The 24527-nt window shown below is 47.8% G+C and overlaps 1 protein-coding gene and 1 pseudogene across 1 annotated transcript; both read left to right on the top strand.

Moving 5' to 3' along the window:
* Window positions 1-1764: 1764 nt before the first annotated feature.
* Window positions 1765-2460, top strand: LOC146207315 (ubiquitin-conjugating enzyme E2 J2 pseudogene; annotated as a pseudogene).
* A 7505-nt stretch (window positions 2461-9965) lies between these two features.
* On the top strand, window positions 9966-23140 carry LOC146207314 (uncharacterized). The gene is made up of 7 exons (XM_084576512.1): window positions 9966-10028; window positions 15390-15735; window positions 16686-16812; window positions 17328-17548; window positions 19596-19747; window positions 19938-20175; window positions 20703-23140. The coding sequence occupies exons 1-7, from the start codon at window positions 9966-9968 to the stop codon at window positions 23042-23044; spliced, it is 3489 nt and encodes a 1162-aa protein (XP_084432638.1). The 3' UTR covers window positions 23045-23140.
* The last annotated feature ends 1387 nt before the right edge of the window (window positions 23141-24527 follow it).

Genomic DNA, 24527 nt, shown 5'->3' with positions numbered 1-24527 from the left:
TCCCTTCCCATGAACCAACCAATCAACCAACCAACCAACCAACCCCCGCCGCAAGCGGCGCCGACCCATCGTCCCAGCCCCGTATGGCCAGGAACTGTTACCCTTCACCACCTCCCCCAGCGCAAGATGAAGGCCCCCTGGGGGCCGAAATTACTCTGTAGCCCTCCACCAAGGAACCTCTCACTATTTGTGCTTTCTATCCCACTTTAATTCCTCCCTTTTCTCAATTTTGACAGATTCCTTTCTCATAAAACAAAATACAGTTTAAATGAAAAAAAAAATTAAAACATGACCTTGACTTGGTTAGGTGTAGGTGTCCATCATTCCGTGGCGTCCACCCAAAAGTATAATGTTCCTTACGCTATTGCTGCAACACTCGGCTTAAGCTCTATCACTATGGGTTCAAGCTATAGTGAGCTAGAAATCTATTTTACTATAGTTCAAGCCATGCTTAAACCTCCACAATTTTTTGTTACTCGTGGAGAGAGTAAACAGCACTTCGTCTCGCACCTTCAGAGCATCATAATAATGCGACTGTGTCGTAAAACCTCACCGAACTGTTATCATTGTGCAATACAAGATTTAGCGTGAGACGGTTTTATATTGGTGAATATATGTTTTTAATTAATTATTGATTATCGTCTCTGGTAGAGTGAGTACCGTGATAATGGTGTCACTCGTAATCTCACTATTTAAGTTCAGTTCAGTTCAGTCGTTCAGTCGTGTCCTACTCTTCGTGACCCTATGGACCATGTCACGCTACGCTTTCCGGTCTCTGACTATCTTCCTAAGATCACATAACTTCATCTGCAGTGCCTCGAGGATGCCATCTAACCATCGCGTTCGCTGCCTACCCCTTCTCCGGCGACCCTCAACCTTTCCCAACATCAAATCTTTCTCCAGCGACTCCTCTCTTCTCATCAGATGACCAAAGTAGCTGAGCTTTAACTTTAGAATTTGACCCTCCAATGAGCAGTCAGGGTTTATGGTCGACAATATCGACTGATTTGATCTTCTGGCAGTCCAAGGAACTCTCAAGAGTCTTCGCCAGCACCACAATTCAAACGCGTCAATTCTTCGGCGGTCAGCTTTCTTCACAGTCCAACTCTCGCATTCATACGTCACAACTGGAAAGACCATAGCACGAGTTATACGGATCTTGGTTGGCAGACTAATGTCTCTGCTCTTTACTAGGCGGTCAAGGCTAACCATTGCTCTCTTTCTCAGAAGCAGGCGTCTCCTAATTTCATGGCTGCAGTCTCCTTCCGAGGTAATCTTGGAGCCCAAGAAGAGAAATTCTGTCACAACTTCCACTTCTTGTCCCTTGATGCTCCAGGACTTGATAGGGCAAGACGCCATGATCTTTGTCTTTTTAATGTTCAGTTTAAGCCCAAACTTCTCACTCTGTTCTTGTACGCGCATCAGAAGTCTTTTGAGTTCCACTTCACTTTCTGCCATTAAAGTGGTATCATCCGCATATCTAAGGTTGTTGATACGTTTTCCAGCAATCTTCACTCCAGCCACTATTTCACTATTTACTGACTACTAAAAGTGGCCTTGGTATCATGCGTGATGTCACCGCATCCTTACTGATCAGATTGGCGCAGGAACAAAGTAACGTGCCCAAAACAGCTCTCGCTGTCAAAGAGCGGCCACGTTGAGCGTGGAGTGTTTTTCGCGGTTCCTTACTGCAGACGCGTGCAATTCCTGCCTGCCCTTTCTCCCGCAGAAAGCGCAAAGAAGAGCACAGAGGAGTGCGCAGCCATGTCTCGAGGCAGTAAGACGGCGACGCAGCGCCTGCGGCTCGAGTACGCCAAGCTGCTACGCGAGCCGGTGCCGTACGTGTCGGCGCATCCACTGCCGGCCGACATCCTGGAGTGGCACTTCGCCGTCAAGGGGCCCGAGAAGACGCCGCTCGAGGGAGGCGTGTACCACGGCAAGCTGCGCTTCCCCGTAGACTTCCCCTTCTCGCCGCCCTCCATCTACCTTATCACGCCCAACGGACGCTTCCAGTGCAATACCCGGTTGTGCCTCAGCATATCTGACTACCACCCAGAGACCTGGAATCCATCCTGGTCCATGTCTTCCATACTTACCGGGCTACTGAGTTTCATGGTGGACGAGACACCCACGCTCGGAAGCCTCGACACCACGGCCGAGCAGAAGCAGAAGCTGGCGCGCGAGAGTCTGCGCTTCAATCTGGAGGACAACGTCTTCTGCGAACTCTTCCCCGAAGTCGTGAAGGAGTCTCGAGCCAGGCTGACCGCTGAAGCGGCGCACAAGGGCGACTCTGCCCAGGTTCCCTGAAGACCCCGCGCACTGCCTCTAGGCTGCGTGGCCTTGAGCAGGACTGCGTTCCTCTCAACTGCTCTTCCGATCTGGCTCGGAAGTTTCGAAGTGCAGTGCAAAAGAGGGCAGTGGGCTACGGGCGGTTTCAACATGCACCAAGGCGACAGCATCTCCCACAGAGCGCGGGGCTCCGTTGGACCTTTCTTCCCACCAAGTGGGCAGCAGCAACGAGAAAGTGATTTGAGGGTTGCTCTATAATGCGTGAATTCCGGTGCACGATGTGCCGCGTCTGGGCTTGGGCGTTTTCCAGAGGGTGAAAAAATTTACTCAATAAAGTGCTCGGGAAGTGCAAAAATTGGTTTGCCGTTTTTTGTCTTAATTGAAAGTAATAAATAAAAAAGAAGCTGCGGATAGTGAGAACAAAGCAGATTTTCCAAAGAGATGAGGAGGTTTACTCTTGGTCTGATCACTTTAAAACCTTGAAGAACATTAAAACTTAGCCGAAGTCTTCAAAAAGGATGTGTAATCGGCAGAAATAGAAACTGGCGCGAGCAAAGAGAAAGGCGGAGAGAGGACAGGACCACTATGGAGGTGACACACGCCTGGAAACAGAGAAGGCCAGGACATTTGAGTACGGTTCTAGTAGAGGTCGTGAGGGAGGAAATAACTTGCACTTCTATGAGGTATAGCCGTCCTCCGATTTCGGTCGAAAATTGGTGTGAGCATTCGAATCTCACTCCGATCGCGGGGACTTGGTGTAGAGGTCCTGTTGAACGATAGATAACCAATTTTTTTTTCTTGAGTTACGCTACCACGTGCATGTTATCCGCGTTATTGGCATGGCATAGATGGAGAATGATGGGAACTTTTAGCAAAAAAGGCTCGATGTTCAAGTGTTTTGCTGGTAGTACTGAATGAGGTAAGAACACATGGCATTAGCGCCAAGAGGAAAGAGCTCTCATGGGGTACGAACTTGTCGAAGAGTCTTTATTATCTTGATACTATATATTTTATTATTTCTAACATTCATTTACGTCAAGCACAACTCGTTTTCGTCATCTTTCCCCCTTACCTCGAAAGTTCAGCACATCAGTCTACTCAACTTTCTCTATTCCTTCGACGACACTCCTAAACCCTCATCGTGTTCGTGTGAATGACAGTTTTCCAACCCGTTGCGAGAAGATATCCGCGAATCTTCTAATTGTCTTGTAAGATTAATGCAGAAGTATTTAAATTCAAATGCGCTGCAAGATTCCGCTTCGTATGCGTTCACAAGGATAGCGACTATTTTAAAGCTTGACGGTGGCACTAATAGTACTAATATGAAGCATCATCAAAATGTGGGAAAATGAGTAAACCATGCTCGATGCTTAAAATTTTAGCTCATTTTATTTCGAAAACCACCGTTGCAGTCAACATTGGCTGGACAGAAAATTTATCGACGCGTGTTGGGGTGTACTGTGTATGGGTGTACATTGACGGTCAAAATTGGCTCTCACATAAGCCGTGGACGGTAAGTGCCACGCGAACAAGCCAAGAAAACGCTACGAGGTATAACATACAACTGCTTCTCCATCCGCGAAGACAGAGTGTGTAATTGTTCAGCCAACATGATTGGAATTTTCAGCGTTTAAATATATATTTTCTTGAGAAGTCGGCATTCATCACGAAGTTACGTAAAGAATCGTGGTAATGAAGCCATATTTTCATTCTGTTTAAAGCCTATACCGACACCAAGTTTTCGGTTACGTTTCTTTTTTCTTTTCAGTAATGCGTGAGAAAATATTAGCAATCACGGATCCGTGCGTCGTACTCTTATACGCCCTGTATACACATTACAGATTTCATGAAGGAGCCTGCTGAAGGTCAATTTGTCCTCAGCAATTTATTGTCGAATGTTTTCGTTCGCACAGTTTTCCTTTCGATTCAGTGGTCTAACGATGGCGGTGTCGTCAAAGTTTAGTATAGGTCACGTGATGTGTAAGAAAGCCACGATATATGCGCTGCTTTTTATAGTACATGTTTCAAGGGCCGGAATCACGACGCATGAAGCAGCGGTGACTATATATCTGTGCCTTTTTATGTCTCACCTGTCCTATTGCTCGGTTGTGAAGTCACAATCAAGTCCAGAATTTCGCAATTAAAACCAAAACCGACACTGCACGCGGAGGAAAACAATAGTAAATTGTTTACCAGTCATAATTTGGCGAATGCCTAGTAGTAGTGCATCTATATTGATGTATATATACGCATTATTACAAAGAACATAAAACTAAAATTTGGTGTCCGTATAACTTTAAGCACAGATGACAGCAAGCCAACAGAAGCTGTATTTCATTCGTCCGTGATGACCTTGTATTTTAGGCGCTACAGGGACCGAGCTTTTAACAAAAACCTAAAGTCGAAAATGAAAAAATAATAATAATGATAGATATTGACGCCATGTTCCGCGTGTATTTGTTTTCAAACTCGTACTGTTAACTTTTTTTTTTCAAGTTTGTTCATTTTCATTGCTCTCAGGCCCGCCATGACTGATTCACAATGCGCACAGTGGTCCACAGTTGTCAAAAAACAAATACACACACAAGTCTGGTTTCGCTTGGTTTTGTTTGTAGGGTTTAACGTCTCAAAGTGACTCAGGCTATAAGGAAAGCCGTAATGGAGTGCTTCGGAAATTACGATCCCCTGGGGTTCATTAACGTGCACTGGCATCACACAGTGCACGGGAGCTCTGCTTCTCGCCTTCATAGAAAATTATAACCCGCTTCCTTGGCATCAGCATTCGACCGTTCTAACCCTAGAGCCACTACGGCGGCCAACACACAAGCGAATAAATAACTATTATGGCAAAAGAGCAGATGTTCTTGCTACAGATGTATAGTATACGGGCAATATGCCCATTGGTCGGACACAACGAAATTACGCTGATTCACAACATTGTAGTGATTAGAGCTGGCGGTTTGTGTTGTGCGTAGTCGCATGTAAACAGTCCGAGCCGGATCCTACTCTGGATAGTACTTCAACTTAGGTACTTCAACTGCAGGTACCGTTTGGCCTCCCCTGCTGTAATGCTACAATGTTGTGTCGTCTGTGGCTAGGAGTGGCGTTTACAAACGCCTACTCCCATCTCATCGGAATGGCAGACTCTCCAACGTGTGAGCAGTGAAACTATTGCGCACATACTTTGAGACTGCCCTTAGTTTGAACGTGAGCGTGCCTTCCTGGTTGCTACACTCCACCGCTTGAACTCTCGCGCTCTTAGTGAAGTTAAGGTTCTGGGCCCTTGGATGAATCCTTCATCACAAAGGAAATCAGTGAAGGCGCTCCTTAAGTTTTTAATGGACTTGAGGTTGAATTCAAGGCTTTAAGTTTACGCTCTCTACCCCTTCCACTGTGTGATAGACTCCTTTCCTTAGCGCTCTTTCTTTCCCTTTCTTCTCTTTGTTCCCTGCCCACGTGTAGGGTAGCCTACTGAGAATCGCCTGATTAGCCTCCCTGCCTTTCTATTCTATTTTTTCTCTCTCTATCTCTCTCTCGCTCTCTGCAGCGTTGAGACAGCCACCTCTGCGGTATATAATCTTGCTGTATTACCTTCGGATACTGCTTGTAATAGGGCTGATTAAAATGAGCACTGAATTTTGCTACCATTTAAATTTAACTGCTGAATAGCTAGCAGCAGGAGCATTTCGGCTATGCTACACACTAGAAGGGGGGTGGGGGGCAAACTGCGGCTCTTCGTTGAACCAAGTGCGGATCACCTCATGACTGCAACCTGTACCCTTCTCTCCCGAGCGCGCTAACACACACACACACACACACACACACACACACACACACACACACACACACACACACACACACACACACACACACACACACACACACACACACACACACACACACACACACACACACACACACACACACACACACACACACACACACACACACACACACACACACACACACACACACACACACACACACACACAAGCGAGCTGCCGAAATCTATAACCGCACCATTCGAGCCAGACATCAAAACGATTGATTCCGGAGAATGAAGCAGCACTATGCAGAGAGACAGAGTAATCACTGCTTGATTGCCATTCACTGTGACCAATTGTTTTGCTGGATGGAATAAAAATAATCTGGCCCCCGTTCACTCCCCCCCCCCCTTTTTTTTTAAGCGGATCTTGAATAAAAATATTATTTTTTACTATTCTCTGCATACGCCTGTCTGGCAATCTGGCCAGCTCTAGCCTATAGACTGTGACACGTGCGCAAACACAACAGCCGAAAACTGCAGGACATGCAGGAAAAAGAAAGACACTAAGCAATCAATGGCATCAAGTTTGTCACCCTCATTGCTAAGTGAGCAAAGCTCGTGGCGTTGCAAGCGGATTTGCGACCAGAAGGTACGTGCAAGTGAGCACAAGATAAAATGGAATGGAAAACTCGACCTTGCCACTGCGCGACAGTTTGGAAACAAGCGCGGGCCACTCAGTAATGCGTCGCGGGAAAGCTGTGGTCAGAGCGGAAGTGCGCGCACCGCGACGAGGCTCCCGCCCGCGGATGCGATTGCTACGCCGACTGTCCGGCGTTTAACTGTGTCGAGGACACCGACGCCTGTGGCCATGTGTAAGCGCCCGCCGTTGCCACAGTCGAAGCCCGAAGGCTTCGATGAAGCGCTGATCTTGCTTGCTGATGCTCTTGAGGCACGATCACAGAGTCGGAAAAACAGCCCGCATTTTGTTTCCTTTGTCATCAGCATGCATAGTGAGCGCGCAGCAACAGTGCCACTAGAAATCATGAGGTGTGTGGTTTTAAGACTCGTAAGCAACTCCGCAGCCCACCGTTAAGGACACTTAATATATTGCTGGAATCATTTACATGGGTAAAATATGTTAAGCCTGTATAATTAAAACAGAAACATTAAAAAAAAAAAGCAATTCTGCCGGTCCACGAAGGGAATCGATGACATAACCGCTCAGAATTACACATAAGAAGGCAAGATGGCATTCATCACTGCCAAGCGGCATTATATATGTAAGCGTGGGGTCGAGTAATATAATGGCTTTTTTTCCTCAGCTCTGTTCCATTCTTATCTGCTCCGAGACCATGGAACACCCCAGCGAGCACGGGAGAGTGATGTCACTCGTGCCGAAGACGAAGTGCAAAAAGAAGAAAAGTAAACATAATTGGAATTGAATCGTTATGTTATCCCGATTCTGCTACAGGGCTTGCTATAGTGCTGGTTGGTTCCTGCTTGCTCTTCAGGATTACAAGCCCAGGGCACAGTCAAAATAACAGAATCGTTTGCACAATGATTCTGCCGTTTGCGCAGTACCTGATGCGAACGACACGAGAGCGCAACTTGGTAATCTAGGGCAATGTCCAGGCCCCTTACGAGCGTTGCAACACGGGTTACCTTATACACTTCCTATCGAAGATCCAATATACAGGTAAGCGCATCGCTTCTCGATGGCGTCGCGGAAGAGGCGTTATACGCATATATGAGTGGGAGAAAATTGAAGTTTAAGGTCGCACAAATGGTCGATGCTCAACGTCCGAATCAGGACACGCATGGGATCACGTCCCTTCTGCTTCACAGCTCAAGTCGGAAACGTGAACAATGGCAGCTGCACGCAGTGCGCGTCGTCCAAAGCCACCCGATGCGCATCCATCCCGTTCTGATCGCTTGTTGCAGTGATTACACGCTCACATCACGCACACGGAGCGAACGCTACATGACCTGCGGGATGCGTGTATTCTGCAGAAAGAGCCGCTACCTTCACAGCGCGGACACCGGCGGGTGATGTATTTCCGTGTGGTGGCCACTGACTCGCGTAGCGAAAAAGAATTCATACTCGCGTTCTTTTGTTTTTAGGTGACGGGAGAGGGAGACAAGCTTTACCAAGCAATATGAGTGCGACTGGTCGGGGACGGAAGCAGGGATGGTGTTTGGCCGACGCCTATTTTCCGCCTCGATGCAGCACAATTTTGTGCTAAATTCAATAGGAAGTAAACCCTGATGCACTTCACACTTCAGTTATTTTGTTTGGCACTGACAGAAGCGTCGTCATCATGTCTGCGCAGGTTAAAACGTACATTTACATTATAAAAACAAACCCTACCCTTGCTGCGAACGTCGACTAAACTGCCCTGATATTTTTTTTCGTCCTCTACATAAAAGTACCGTCCGATTCTTGAACAAGAATTCTCTCCACTTCATTAAAATGAAGCGCTACTCAGCAGCCGATTCGCACTGTGTTTCTGCGTACTTTTGCATGCGACCGTCTGGTCGCCGACCCCTCATGCTAACAAGCCAAGAGAAGTTCGTGCACTCTCAAGCAGAGATAAACAATACATCGACTTGTGTGCCAAGCAGTGAACGTATAAGGAATGCCGATCGTGTCAACCAGTTATCTTCTCTTCTATGGCGCCACAGAAGTTTTGGGATTGAAATAGAAAAATTAACGCCACAGCGCTATTTTGAAGCCGCTGCAGGGAATTCGGGTGGGCATGGCGGCATCGCGCTCTCTTTTCTTTTTTTCATTTTGAGGAACGATCGGTTGAGCGCCGTTGGCCCTGTTCTCACAGGGAGAGGCTTCGACCAGCCGATGACGGTAGGAGACCGAACAGATGGGCACGTAAGGTCGTGTCAGCCCTCGCAAGCTAACGGCAGCGGTTCCTCTCTGGTGCACGCGCCAACCTCGCAAAGCCTGGGCACGACTCGCCGACCTGGCACCGCCGAGGACGCCTTCGTGCGGGTGTTCTCACCAGAGGCGCCGAAGTAAGGAGGAGTGCAAACGCAAAAAATCTCGAGCAGTGTGAACTCGTCGACGCGGAAGCGCGTTAAGAATCGGCAAAAGCAGCAGGCGCTAGAGCGCATGAGGCAAACACCCGCGAGACGAATCGATCCTTGAGGAAGCTCGGCTGCACGCCTCGAAAGTCGCGACCATGTCGAGAAACGGGGGTGGGATGGCTTGGTCTCACCCATATGGGTTTTGGGCTAGACTAAGCAAAAGAGGAGGGATGGGGGGAAATTTGTATTACCTGCCACCACCTGGGGCGAGAAATCGACGAAGAGTTGCAGGTACACCGTTCATTCACTGGTACTACGAGACGACAAATATTATTCACGCCTGGGTGCGCTTGGTGGCTTTCATGACAAATATGGTGACGCTGATTCCAAGACAGCTCGTGTCGGTACAGTCAGAAGCATGTTGGCGCGGTTTGCCTGTGCGCACGGCTTCCTCGCACCACGAAGTTACTAATAGAACATTTCGTTAAGTACTCCTCTTATGAATTCGAATTTAGTTTCGCACGGTCATCATCGACCTCTATGGTAGCCTTCGGGCAGAGCAAGCCGAAGCCGGTAAGGTTCCTTCCTGGCGAGTTCACTGATTGAGCGATGGGAGACTACCGCGACCCAGGTATGTGCCGTGCCTGTCACGGTTGGAGTGGCCACAAAAAGGCCCTTCTCCCTCCGCCGGACAAAGAACCCCTTTCCACTGTGGCGGTCCCTTGGAAGAGCCCTCCCTGGTCGGCCAAGGTCTAGAGCAGTGGGCATGTTCGGCGCGAGGGTCGCGTCTGCACAGCTCCATCCCAAACGCCTGAGTCACTTCGCCGTTACTACACGAGCACCGCGGCGCGGGCGATGCGGCATCGCTGCTATGGCTCACCTCTGGATAGTGTTGCTGGCCATGCTGGTCGCCGACGTTCTCTGCGTCATGCTGGTGAGCTTACATTCTCTCATCTGTGACAAACCGTGCAAAGCGCCGCTGGATGCGGCTATTTTATGTGGCAATAGTTTAGGTATTGGTATTAGAGATTGGTAAATCGTGGTGACCGTAGCACCTACGTAAGAGACTCAACGTGCGACGTGTTCTGTGAGCATTCTGTTTTCATGGAAGAAAACTGTTCGGGAACACAAAATATCACAAGGCCTGTGGTGCGTTCCGGCATGATTACTTAACTGAAAACGCACATTTTCAACTCGAAAGACAGGTTAATCGTCTAACACGTGCCGCGCGGAACGTCGCTGCCATCTCTACCACAATGCGGAGTTTGAAAGACTGTTGTAGGTTCTATAGTGCGAGCGTGCGCAAAGTTTACAAGCAACATTGACGTCAATTTTCAAGCAGAAATTTTTGGCTGGCCAGTAGGTCAACAGCGATATAAAAGTAATCCTTTGCTGCGAAGGCTATAGAAACACGAAACCCCAGAGATAGGTGTAATACATTTCAAAGTGTTTAACATCCAAAAATTTTGCCAGAATATATACCTAACCACATTTCGCTTCGCTACCTCGCATCGAAGTCTGCCCATTCTTGTGTACTTCGCGAATGCACATTTCTTGTTTTCGTAGCGCGTGCAGTACAGCATCATTTTTACTGCCACGCTCCAGCAACGAACGCGATTTATTTCCTTGCAATCTCCTGCACCTCACAATCCTAGCTCACGTCAGTGTTTAGTTTAGCGATGTTAAATATACTTATAATTTGACATGTCCTGCTGCAGTCTTGCACTTCAAAGCCTCCTGTCATGTGTCCTAGAATAGACTTAAAGCGTCATACCGAGATGTTCACGAGGATTGGTACACATGCATCACAACAGAAGAAGGTTTGTTCTTGTTTGTGGACCCGTCGTTGTCCCCTTGCGCCACTTGTTACCATGAACGGTAGAGTGGTCACGCTTAGTCTTGGTAATACATTTCTTAAAAGGTGATTTGATCTTTGATCTACAAAATGCTGAATTGAAATTTTCAAAAATACACTTTATCTGCGTATGGTAATTAAGCACATTGTCTCTTAGGCTCTTAGCTCATTACGCCAGCTAACGATATTACAGATCTGCATAAAACTTATTCATGTCCTTCTTTCACATCTTTTTTACACACAATATCCTTGAGCTGTCTCACGTTCCAGAGAAACTATGCCGGATTTTCTAACCACGACTTCCCGTTTGTAATAAGGGAGTAATTACTCATTGACATCGACCCAAGCACAGACATACGTATAGAAAGAAAACTATACACTACTTTTCTTTAACTACGAAGTTTCTGAGGAGGCTGTATAACTTTCCTTTGTAGCCGTATGGCTGCGCTTGGGTCGATGTCAATGAGTAATTACTCCCTTATTACAAATCTACTCCGCCTTGGGGGATTCCCCTAAATATCCGACCAGCAACTTCCCGTTCTTTTAAGTTAGGTTTGTCAAGATGTTGAAAACAACCGTAATTATTATTTTGCGGATCTCACAACCGTACAACGATGGGGGTATGGCAAACAGTTTTCTCACGGCTGTCGTCCGATAGCAGTAGGAAGCAGCACCGGCATACAAACTCGTCATATACCTCGTAAAGCATGCGAGCCTGTTCTATATATCGCGGCCAAGAGATATATATGACGCGAGTAAAAGGCGGGCGCGAAACGAAAGCCCCGCTGTGAGCCGACGGGGGACGGAAATTACGGCACCAATGCTTTTGAATGAGCCCGTGCAGTGGAAACGAATGAGACAAAAAAGCCGTTGCCACTCGCTCATAGCTTGGGACACGCACCGTCAGCGAAAAGTGTCACGGCTGCTTGCGTTTCCCTGGCAGATAAAAACAGCACCGTTGTCTGCTTTCGCCGCGGCTTTAGGCAACAATGCCCACTTTTTGCGCATGGCTGCCTCCTGGTCTGCGACGCCACTCTTCTGGTCCGTTCGAACGCGAAAGTGTACGTGCAGAGCGCGAGCGAGCAAATCCGTAGTGTAGCATCTGACAGCGACTGCACGCAGGCGTAACCGATCACTTGGTTTATGCGGTACGAACGCGTGGTGTGGCTGTGCGTATTTTACGGCAGAACACCGTTCACAGTGCTGGGACACAAAAAGTGTTACCTACCTGCGCTGGTTTAAATTATCCTATAAGCAAGCGACACAGTAGACTAAAAGCAGCCCTTGGAAGATGAGCCTACCGTCTTCGCGCCCGACCCGTTTTAGAGAATATCATTCGCATGGGGTCCTGCCAATACTGAGGTGACTCCCTCCTGAGGCCCTGGAAATGCTATTGACCTACTGAATCTCTAGATCGTGTAAAAGACGCATGAGGCACAACATTCAGAAGCATTGTGGACCATGGTGCTGAAGTCAGTGGCAGTCTCGATTGGTACCCTCAAGGTTCAAACAAGAAAATCTATCTGCTCCTATTTATGGCAGTCACAAGCAGAAACTTACGCTGAAACTGGAACATAGTGGGAAAAAAGTGTACCGCAGCACTCCACGCAGGATGAGAACACATAACAGCTTGAGGCAAGCAGATTCGCCCTATGGCGCCTTAGAAACACGAGACCATTGACACGCTTTTTCTGTTGCATAACTCATACCACGTTTATATACAGTTGCCGAGTCTGAGCGGCTATTTTAGTAAGCAGGCCGAGTGGGGGCCTCGCCTGTGTTAACTAATAAATTCAACACTAAGTCCAACATGCTCATTTTCTACGGGCTGTAAAGTCCGAAATGAACATTATATCAAACGGTTCTTGATTGGTGTGAAACTCATCCCGCCAATACAAGCAATTCTGAAATGGTGTCCATAGATAATTTTTGTTTTCAAAAATATGCTGCCCACATTGAAACGTTTCGTATGAAAGCAGCTGATGTGGAGTCTATGAATTATGGCTTTTTTTGCCTTAAGTCTAATATGGTTTCTAGATAAGCCGAGAAACGTGCAAATTGGTTTATAGGATATAACGACACAATTCAAATTATAGGAATCATCGTATGAAACTCTCGAGCAACGGCAGGCTTGAGCCGTGCCCATAATTGAAAGGCGCTAGGACAAAAGTATGGACGGGAGTATGAAGGGCCGGAGCCCTCCTCTAATATCAGTTGCAAGAACAGAGGAGTAATGAACTCTTAGTAATTTACGAGTATTGATATTAGCTGCCAAAGCTCTCCTGTGGCCTATAGTTTATTCTCACCAAGTCTCAAACCATCATGCCATGTCAGAAATATAACCTCGCCTCACGGCTCTCCGAAAAAAGAAAAATAGTATTGAAGGCACATGTGCTCTGTCTGCAGCGAATAAGAGAAATAACACGTTCCAGTGCCGATAACTTGAGAACGTTCAGTACCACAAGGCAGTTCATTTATGTCCTTTTAGAATGATAACTCGCAAACAAAAAACACTTTAAAAAATAGCACACATATGCTGTCGCTACTAGTAAGACGCTCTGAATAGGTTGATCAGCTTTGCAACGCCATTGATGACATACACACTGATGAGTCATCATGAACTCTAATAAACAAGAAATCGCAGCATATTATCCACTCCCCTAACTCAGTTTCGTCACGCTGTCTATTTTCCTTCGTCCTTTTTTGCTGCGCTGTTCCTTTATCAAAGTAGCGGCTAGTTAACCCATCTATTTTACGTCGTCTCGGTCTCCTTTCGTCTTTCAAACTTCGTCTCTTGGAGACGACCACGAGGTGCCCGGTAGAGAAAAGCCTGCGCAGCTGTACTTGTTTTCGCCGGCACCTAATGCAATGTGTGGGTTCAGCGCTGCAAATACGAGCTGCCGAAAGAGGGCCATGATGACTGCACTCGTAATGGGTCAACAGCTTCATGCGTGATTGGGATACAGAGTTTCCATCCCTGAACCGCTGACATAGTTCCTGAATTGATAATGTCTTCATTTCCATTTTGTGCCTCGACGCTTGGCGGTACTTGTTGCTCGCTGGTCCTTTTTCATTACTCGACTCCGAAGTGTACACAGCTCGGCGTTTCTGAAGAGATGCGTTGATGGTAGGGTGACCGTCAGTCGCAGGAACAGGGCACTGCTTCGAGAATGGCGGCCCAACAGTAAAAGTTGACGTCGAAGAACCCTCAGCAGAACCATTGTTGGAATCCTCACATGGCTGCAAACTATGGCTGCAGCTGACAATTGACTACTTTTCATGTGGCTGCGCTGCATTCTGTTTCATTTTCAGCTCAGTCACCTCCACGAATAACAGACACGCTCTTGTGCGTTTACAAGCAATGAGCCGTCCGATCAGTCAAAAGAAGAAGAACGAAGAAAGCATGTCTCATAAAACGCCCGTTCGTAGGGGCATAACAATGTAGTACAATAAGACTACGTTTGCTGCTATATGGCAGTTTGTTGTGGGGGTAGCGAACGCGCTCAAGATTATGCTACACTTGACATAAATAACTTTGAGGTAGAAGACGAAACAGGTTCCGCCACAGTTTAGTCGGTAGAGCAGCAGACCGGGAGTTCGAATTTCACCGGCGGCACGTGGTTGCGTTTTCTTTTATTTGCTCAAATTTACATTGTTACGTGGTGGCATGGCAAGCCATAAAACACGACGACACAACAGGAACCGAACGACGTGATGACATGACGATGAGGCGCGCTTTCATGGCCAGCGAGCCGGGCGCGAGCGCTCCGCGCCGAGCCACTGCCCGCTTCGTCGTCTTCGCGGCAATACTTTTCAACGCAGGGACGATGCAGCAATTAATTTTCATCCATCAAAAAAAAAAAAAACACAAAACATTCCTCTATGCGTTCCGCGGCTTCTTTATACATCCCTTAACGAGCCCCTGAATTCATTTTTTTTTTCATGTTTGCTTATTGTGTATGATGAGGGAGGTGAAGGACTCAGTCCTGGTAGTAGGTTCCCGTACAGTTTTCGCTGCTCGCGTTCGATAAAGTTCCGCATGTAATCTGCAGCACAATAGGACGTGCCACGTCCACTATTACGGCATGGCACAGCACTGGGGCACTCTCAGGGATAAACTACGTCTCACGTAAATATTTCCGAATCGGAAGGCGAAACAGCTGCTGCCGTAGCTTACTGGGGCACCGTACGCGACATGCGAAGCTGATGGGCTGAGATCATACTTACGGCATGTGGCTGTTTTCTTACATTTTATTCTGATTTACGCCGCTACTTAATAATTTCGCATCTAATTCCAGCTCATCAAGAAAAAAAACATGAAAATAACATTCCCATTAGCTTGCCACGCCACTGAAGACTATTTCGTTCTATCTAAACCTCATCTCATCTCAATTAATGGCCTCTTCAGCACCCTTGTATTCACGTCTTTTCCTATCGCAGGGTTCGTCAGCAAGTACCCCAGCTGCCCTGTCATCCTCCTCGCCCAGCCTAGTGGCGAGCGCGAATGCCAGGATGGAAAATGGCACATCTTCAGGCATTTCCAAAGGCGGCAAGACATCCTTGAACACATCGTCAATACCCGAAGAAAGCGAACGCGTTTTGAACCACCTGATGCACCTGATTGAGAAACTAAACCAGGTTCCGTACCTGGAGGCCCTGTCTCGCGGTGCCTTGAGCGGCCAGGGCAAAATACCCGTCATCAAGGAGGCCGTCAAAGAGCTGCAGGTGGGAGCGCAGGACAATGCAACTCTGAGCGTCACTCTCTATGAGTCGCCTCAAGAAGGTGGTAAGTTCACTGCCTTTTCCCCTTTTCTAGTTGACAGTGCAGGTAGGTGTGTCGTTCTCGACAGGACTAGTTGACGCTGTAATTCTGTAGACTACGCCAAGCTGCTTTCGCAAGTTATACTACGTTTGGTCACGCTAAGCCTCTGCATTTTTAAAAGTTAAATTGAGTAGAAAACCGGTTGTCTTATGTTATTTCTCCTTTGTCGACAATACAATTAAACGCTGTGAGCTTTTCTTTGTTCGCGCTGGAGGCCGAAATCGTGCTTTTGTTTCCTGCAACAATAGCGTGGGCTCCACACCTATAGCAACATGGTCGCTATTCTGCTCTGCTCACCAACACTGATCATCATGCACAGCATCCGCACAATTTGCTGCGCTAGTTGTGCAAGTGTTTGCGCTGACGTCTGGGCTGCCGATAAAATATAATAGAATTTGCTCTGTCCGTCCAGCGAGATCGGCTCTTCAGCACTGTGACTGTGTTTAGACAAGTCTGCGCTCCGTAGGCCCTCGCTGTTGCAGAGCGAAGTTCTTATTTCGCGTCAGACATAACTCTTGGCAAGATCATTAGAGGGCACTACAATTTCCTAGACTGCATTCTGCTTGTGAATGTGTAATGGTCGAACGTTTTCTTTTAGGATAGTTACTTACTTTTAATTGTGCTCATTGTAGTCACAAGTGCGTCTCTTGCTTATCATAAAGAGTGCCCAAGTGCTAGTAACAGCAGGATTTGTATATACCGCGGAAGTTCCGTGGCTTGTCACGATTCGAAGAAGCGGAAACAATGAGTGTCGTAGATTTTCACTCGCGGATCAGTGAGGTCTCCTGTCAACTCCTGTACGGCAGCTGTAGAAACATTTCATATTTAAATCTTTCATATTCAAAAGAGACTTTGCCTGCCAACATGTTAAAGATGTTGAGTTGCACCAATCGTTCGCGTGCTTTCTTTTAAAGGGGAAGCGCTGCCCACGATGCAGAAGGAATTCATCTTTGTACATCCACCCGCCAACAGCTCTCAAGACTTGGCATCCGAAGCAGGGAACTTGCATGGCCATGTTTCACCTCACGGTATTCAACACAGGTAAGCTCAGTGCAAATAAGCACGGGAAACAAGGGTGGAAAACATTTCTGAAAGGCACACATTTTGTTCATGGCGCCCAGTGGGCAGAATCATGTGAATTTTATTCGGTACGACGAGATTCAGGTCACCATGTACGCGCCCTAAGGGGCAAAAGCTTACGTCAGAGATTAGAAAGGCCGTCAAAAGTATTCTTCTGACCACAAGCGCTACACCGGGCTGCAGTGTCGACATTTAAGTGGCCCTGAGTAACATACCCTATCGATCACTTTGGTATTTGTCTTTATAGGAGACAACTGTATGCCTCTACGGGACTTCTGAACATCAGAGCTACAATTTATAACACAGATGACATCTTGTATTAATTACAGCATTGCTTGTATTAATCCAGCTCATTTGGATCGAGTGCACTAGCTCAGAAGACTGGATGGCGTCTGTTCGCTGTGGCGACGTAATGCGCCCTTATACTCTGTACGAGACTGCGATTCATGTCGGCATGGTCGCACGTTCTTTCGCAGCGCCGGCGGCGGCCACGAGAGCCAGGGTTACCGATACGGCCAGTGGGCGGCGGGCGGCCGGAGCCGCAAGCACAAGCAGCACGGCCGACAGAGTGCGGGTGGGGCACACAAGCACGAGGAGGACGCCCAGGCCAGGGTGCACAAGGAGCGAGGCCACGACAAAGGCGGCCAGGCCGAGCGCAAGTACAGGGTCCGCACCGAGATAGAGTACTTCGAGAGGGGTGAGCCTCAATCCCACTCACTGAGACAACTTAGCAGCGTACCTGGCCCTGTAGGGTGTTTGTGGCATGTATAAAGCCCTTCATTGTAGTTGGGAATCTATAGCGTCACCCGTAAGGGCGCAATCAGATAATGACCTGAATTAAATGCTTAATTTTAATTATTTGCACGAGCTGGCATGAACTGAATTGGAATTGAAATAAACATGAGCCACTTGCCATGGTTGGAAGGTGGCAAAATAGAGAGAAATCTTCCTCCCATTTGTAGGGGAGAAGAGGTGTGCCTGCATGCCACAGAAAGAACCCAGAGCATGGCTGCTGTGCATGGTTTACTTAATTCACGATCACGAAGGAGAAGAATGGTTGAACAGCAAGGTGCGAAGAACCATGTCATGAGATTCCACTCACCTTGACGATTACAGAGCTCTCGTATTGTTTTGCGTGCGCTAAGCCGGCCACCTTAGATGTATTTTTTTTTCTTTTTTACAGTTTAGAGAAGTTTATTTCGAAAACTGCGACAGATGCGTCAGTGTGGTAAATGCAGGCGGACCTACAGCAAGGAGGACGTTGAGTACGTGACAAGGCTCAATAATTATATCATTAATTAAATTTAACCCTACCAACTTTTTATTTTTGACTTTAGACGACGAGGCTAAGTTGCGATAAGCAAGGCCCTGAATTGAACGATCACACATTTTGACAACCCCTTAGTTAACCTCAAAAGCCCATCATTGCTAGGGTACCACGGAGGTATAGTCTGACAAAATCTGGAGCAACGAAATTGCCAGAGACACTGTGGGTCTGTGTGGCTTGCTGTCTTGCCATTGTTTTCTGTATTGAATTTGCGTTCATCTAAAATCAAAAGTTCTGCAACCAGTTCTTTATGAGGAAAAAAAAAAAACAATTATCTTCAAAACCACCTCAGTGCCGTATCTACGTACAAAGGCTGTGTCATCAACAATTTATGATTTGATTTGAGCAAAGCATCATTTTATCGAAATTCTCGCAGTACACAGATGCGTCAGTTAAACTTTGGCTAAAATGGAGACACAACACCCTCATGCTTTACTGCCACTGGATGCGGCATTTCCTATCTTTTGACCTGTCACTCGAAAGATAAACAAGCTTTGGGGGTTCTCATTTGCATGCCCCAAGACAACGACCCGTTTAGAAGCTTTAGACTGTGCTTCATCTGCCATCCGAATTTTTAGTACGTCAGCACAGGATAGTGCACTCCTCCACATAGCCGATTTGTGTGATGTGTGTGCCTCCAGGCAGCGACTCTCGTGAGACACATTCTTTTCTGCATTGGCAGTGTGCGTGACGACGTCACAAGACCACGTGTCATGGCCGAACTGGCAGGAGCGGCCACTAGATGAGTACTTTTTAGATGGAAATCGAACCCACAGAAACCTTGGACTCCGAATCAAAGACGCTACTCATAGAGCAAGCAGGCATGTCCGTACGGCTTGGTTAAAGCGCGGCTGCTTAAATCACTGTCGGGTGGTCTTTCACATGCGTAGTGTGGTCAATTACGACGGCCTGATAACGAGTATATGCGACCCGAAAGCGAAGTGAAAATCGGAGCGCTGGAGCACCTAATTCGCATTTCACCTAGTCACGCTAAATATGTCCTAACTTTTTTTTTTCAGCTGTTAACTGTATAAGCGCCACTTTATTTTTTTACACTTTTGTCCTTTTTAAACACACTGCTAACTTTTTCACCGAAATCTTCCTTCCCGTGACAAAAGGACAGGCTGCGAACTCGCACTCTCGTTAATTCACGAGCACGGGAACCATTCCCACGAGGATGCAGCTGAGGTAGCATAGGACATGCTCTATAATAGCGTGGGTAGTTGCGACTTCGGCTAAAAACTGTTTCCTATTGACAAGAACAGTGGACTATAGATAAGATAAAAAGCTTTGACGTTCATTGAAAGGAAAAACGGGGGTCGTTTCTTATGTCGTCTTATTTGCTTGAGCTGCACCACACATAATTTAAATTCATATAAGTGCGTACAACTGTAGGATCTTCTTTTTTTTACCGCAGAAAAGTTCAAGAACGATGAGCACGACAAGCTGAAGGCAGCCCATCAGAGCAAGACAAGCACCGATGCTATCAAGGGAGCAGACAGATTCGCCTCCCAGGGACACCAAAACCACCAGAGGCACCTCGGTGGCGGTTACGCACAGGGAAGCCACGTAAGTATGTGCGAGGACATCGTACGAAGCATGGGTAAATTCACCATGAATTTAGGGGCTTACACTGAATGTCTCTGAGAAACGACCTGCTTCAAGCGCCAGCAGTGTCTCATTTTGGTGCTTGTGTCAGCATGGGAGCACTAGCTTTTTTAGGGATGTGTGACATCTCTCTATGCCCATGGCTGCGCAGCACGCCGTGGGCATCGGATACGCTCCCGTGCACGTGCACGGTGCACCGTCTACAGGCGACAAAGAAGGCGTGGAGGGTGGCAGCCGGGGATTCTCCCAGAAAGACGCGCAGAACCATGAAGAGTACCACCACCAGGCCGGGTCCCAAGGCTTTACCGACAAGGACAGGGGACATCAACGCGCCGGATGGAGGGAGCGAGGCTATCGTATTGTGGCAGAGAAGGAATACGTCGACAGAGGTCAGTCTCTCCGATTGGGCGTCAAATTTCTGCAGTAGTTGTCGGATGCCCTGGCGGGGACTAACTACCGCTGAGGCGACGCACACCTTTTACCATAGAAGTTGAACGAAGCAGATGACATTTAAATGGTTGTGTATCATCTAACTCAAAAAACCAAAGGAAATATATTTATAATCACTTCGTTTTGGCCGACTTTTGAATATCTGAGTTTCAAAAAGGTAAACAGCTCGAAAGTTGTTTCCGGTCTCTTCAGTTTACGAACAACCTTTCGGCTCTTGCAGATACGGTCATATTAAGAAAAAGCGTTGGACAACCTATCGTGTCGAGCAACGAAAGTCCATGTTAGAGAGGTGACGGTTCGAAAAGCCTTCCCACAAACAGTTCAAAGACACAATTCAAGTCCAGTTTAAAAACAACTGCTATGAAAATTGTTCTCAACTCGCTTGAGATGCTTCGAACTACCGTTGCGCCTTGTTTGAAACAACGAAATATCCGGCACTTCATCTGTCACACTAATTTCATTCCAGATAAACATCACGACAAGGGCTATGGCGTCGACAACCAGGAACGAGGACATCGGGTCAAGTCTCAGGGACAGCATGGTCACAAGCAAGGACACGACGACATCAAGAAGGCAAAGGAGCACTACAGCCACGGGCTGCACGATTCGACACACCACGAGAAGCTCCAGAAAAATACGAAGATACCCTACGCGAAGACGTACCATGTTGATGGACCTCTCCTGTATCCTGCAGGACCACGTGATCACATCTCCAGCTCTACAGACAAAGTAGCAGAGCTCGAAACTGGCAATGCCACGCACCTAGATGACAGCAATGATTCATCTAGAAGGAAAAAGGTTATTAGAATCCGAGTCCTAAGCAAGACTCCTGACATTGCTTCGGTCACTATTGGTGGACAAGTCATGAGTGTGCCATCTGAAATCCGAAGTAAAAACGCAGGAACAGCAGCAAGCGGTCTGCAGCCTCCGGGATATGTCGAGCGACCTAGAGACATTTCCACAGTTGGGGATAACGGCCGAAGCGCTGAAATTGCCTCAAGCGACTCATCAACAGGCTCTGAACAAGCGCCTAAGAAGCATTTTGTTCCCATTGATGTACTGAGAGGCTTATATGAGAGCGTCCACGGCGAAGCAGCTCGGAATCCAAATGTGAACAACAAGGAATATGCGCCTAATATTTATGGCCAAGCTAACTACAGTCCAAGGCCTAATAGCGGCCGCCAGATTTATAATGATAGATCTTTCCAACCTATGGTCATCAATCAAGATAATGAACATGGCAATGTGAATTATGGAACGCAGGCGTACCGTCCCACTTCGAACGCAGAAACTGCTGGAACAGCTCCTTACGCGCCTGCCGCTGAGACCGGAAGACAAGACTATCACAGGCAACACGAATATAGTGGCTCCCCTCCATCTAGCTCGACGAGTGGCACTGCCGCACAAAGTCAAGAAGACTACGAATCGCAACCGAACGCCGCCACAGGGGGCCACCGCTCGGAACCGGATTCGGGAATCTCGGTCCCTGTAAGGGAACCATACACCAGAAGTTCCGAAGACCAGAATGGAAGAGAGATACGTTTCTCAAAGGCAGACGAAAATACTAGTCAGAAACTGCGAAGTGGTTACGCAGACCCGGGTACCTTTTACTCGAACCAGGGCTCACCTGCAGTCCATGTTTTAACTCAGCCTCCAAGCTTATCTGCAGTGAATTACCGGCAGTATTCAGGGAACGGTGCAACTCATCTTGTACACCAGCAACCGCCCGGGCAGGTTGTCAGTGCCCAAGTTCCCGCATATCCGAACCAGGTGATCCGACCCCCATACACATATCCCTACGTCGTAGACACTGCCGTGGTCGTTCCAAGTCAGGAGGGTGGAACCGCTCCAGCCGCTTCTTACCCAGTGTACATCGAAGGAGCTGCAGTTCTGCCAGAAAGTTATAGAGCGCCGGCAATTAGGGAAACCTTCCAAGCTAACTACTCCCCCCATGTGGCCAGCGGCTACTACAGGACGAGTAACCCTGAAGTGGGCCCCTACGTTCAAGCCTATCCTGGCATACAGGAAGCCTCAGAGATTGTTCCTGTGGGGCAAGGGAAATACAATGAACCAAAGCGCCCCTTCAAGACATTTGAGAATGGAAACAATTCACCATCGTTTACAGCATCAGAAAATAGAGACAACGTCAATGAGTTTAACGACACCGGTGCTACCGAAACAGAGGAACCAGAGCTAGACGGGAGTCTCCAAGTATTATGTAAAGGAGACAACTGCACACTGCCTATTGAGAAGTCTCGCTTGAATCAGGCTGCTCTCGCGAAAGCTGAGGCCATCTTCACGCACTTCGAGCAAATTAAAAATCCGCATAGAAAATGTAGAACTGCAGCGTGTCATCAAGACAAAAAAGGGCCCCGTGAAAACCGGAAATGCGGGGACAAAAAACTCGTAACTGGCCTGTGTACTTCTAAAGGACGCAGTTCTTCGAGATCATCTGTGAACGACTATGACGAAAGTAAGAACGAGAATACGAACTCCAAGCTTCCCACCCAGTACTTAGATCAAAAGAGTAGCGAACAACCGGAAGGTCGAGGCAAGAACCCGGCAAAACCGAACACCATGGAAGAACAAGCAATGATAGCTGCTGACGCTGAACTAAAGCTTGCTAGGCCTATGCTTGAAGGTATGGGATACATACTTGATGCGGACACACCAAGCAGAAAACCTCTCTTTCGAAACAAGATGGTAAAAATTGTCAAAAAAGACTATTTCAGTCAACCGCTCTTGCTCAGTTCAGGGGGAAAGGTTAAAGAAGATGGCTTATGGCATGCAAAGAAGTCGGCAAGTTGACAGCAAGCAGGATTCCATAGATGAAAAATATCGATACTGCCTAGAGCGCTAGGCATGTGGTGTGTAAATACTTCGTTTCGGGTGATGCCGGTATGAAAAAAAAAAGAGATATAGCGTTTGAAGCTACCGGTTGACAGAGCGGAAATGAAACTAATAAAATATCGAGTCATGGAAGGTACGCTCAGTTCCTCGTGTGCTCTCAATTTATGGTGCGTTCTTAAGTCCCCAGAAAGGGGTCACCAAGAAGGGTAAACAACGCCATAACACTGATAGTTATTGAACCACCCATCATTCTCCCGCAAAAATTTTCGATGTAGCTTCTGCAACACCAGAGATATCGGCGATTAAAAATGACCTTTCCAATTTTCCCTCTCAACTCGTACGCCGAAGGGAGCCATAAAAAAACAAAGAATACAAGCAAGTTCAAAGCTCCGCCCAGACATACGTCACTTCGACGAACTTCCGGTTGCCGCGCGCTCGCTCGCTGGCGTACTCCGCCAAACCCGTCCTCGCTTGCACACGCCTGAGGAGTTCGCCAGTTCGCGCAGCGACGGTTAGTGTAACCACGAACCCGTGGTTATCCTATGTTACACGGCGGACCAAACCATGGTTGCACCACTAACCGCGGTTACCGCAAACCGAGCTTGACGACCTCGGTTTGCGTCGTTAACCGAGGTTATGACGGCGTCTGTTGACGGAAGCTACTCGTCGGCGCCCGAGTGCGCGAAACGTACGAGCGGGTCTGCTTCACAAAGTTATTCATTTGCCCACTGTATCACGTTTAAAGATCGATGTATAGATTATGGTGCCGCCCGACGTCTTCGATTACGGCCGACAGCGCAGAGACTGCGTACTGAAGCCTTGTCGTGCCTACAGCATCGTTTGAACGGCTTGTTGCTGAGCAGAACACCAAAAAATACGCGGTCTTAGCTATGAAAGTACACGAGTTTGCAACGCTTGCAGCACGGGATGCCGCGAGCAGGCTGAGGTACGTTACACAATTACCGCTGGGTGGAACGTGCGAGCGCGGCGAACGCCGGCGCCGTGCGTGACCGTCCCTAGTCGTCACTAGGCCTATAGTTTCGCTTCGAAGCCGCGGCGGTCGACGCTTTGGAACATGATCAACGCTGTCGTATTCGCAATTTGCTGCTGGTCAGCGATCCTCACGAGGGCTTCATACTTGATATTCGGCTCAGTATTCCAGACGCCAACTAGTACGCTTATCGGTGCTAACGATCCGCCGTGTCGTTCGCGAACGGCATGCGGGAGGAGGGGCCACAGCGGCGGTGTTTACGGCGGTCGAGGATGTGCTGCCATCGTGCGGTGCTTGACCGTGCTATTGACGCCTCGTCGGACGACACTCCGATACTCCTGAAACCACGTTATATAAATAAGATATTTGTAAATGCAGCTTCGTTCTGCCGATCCCTGCGTCGCTTCGGTTGTTGCACTTAATGGGCAATGGCCACCTAACCGATAAGGG

This window comes from Amblyomma maculatum, chromosome 1, assembly GCF_055883805.1.
Source record: "Amblyomma maculatum isolate TAMU_Amacu chromosome 1, ASM5588380v1, whole genome shotgun sequence".
Classification (NCBI taxonomy): domain Eukaryota; kingdom Metazoa; phylum Arthropoda; class Arachnida; order Ixodida; family Ixodidae; genus Amblyomma; species Amblyomma maculatum.
This window is presented reverse-complemented; position numbering and strand designations above follow the sequence as displayed.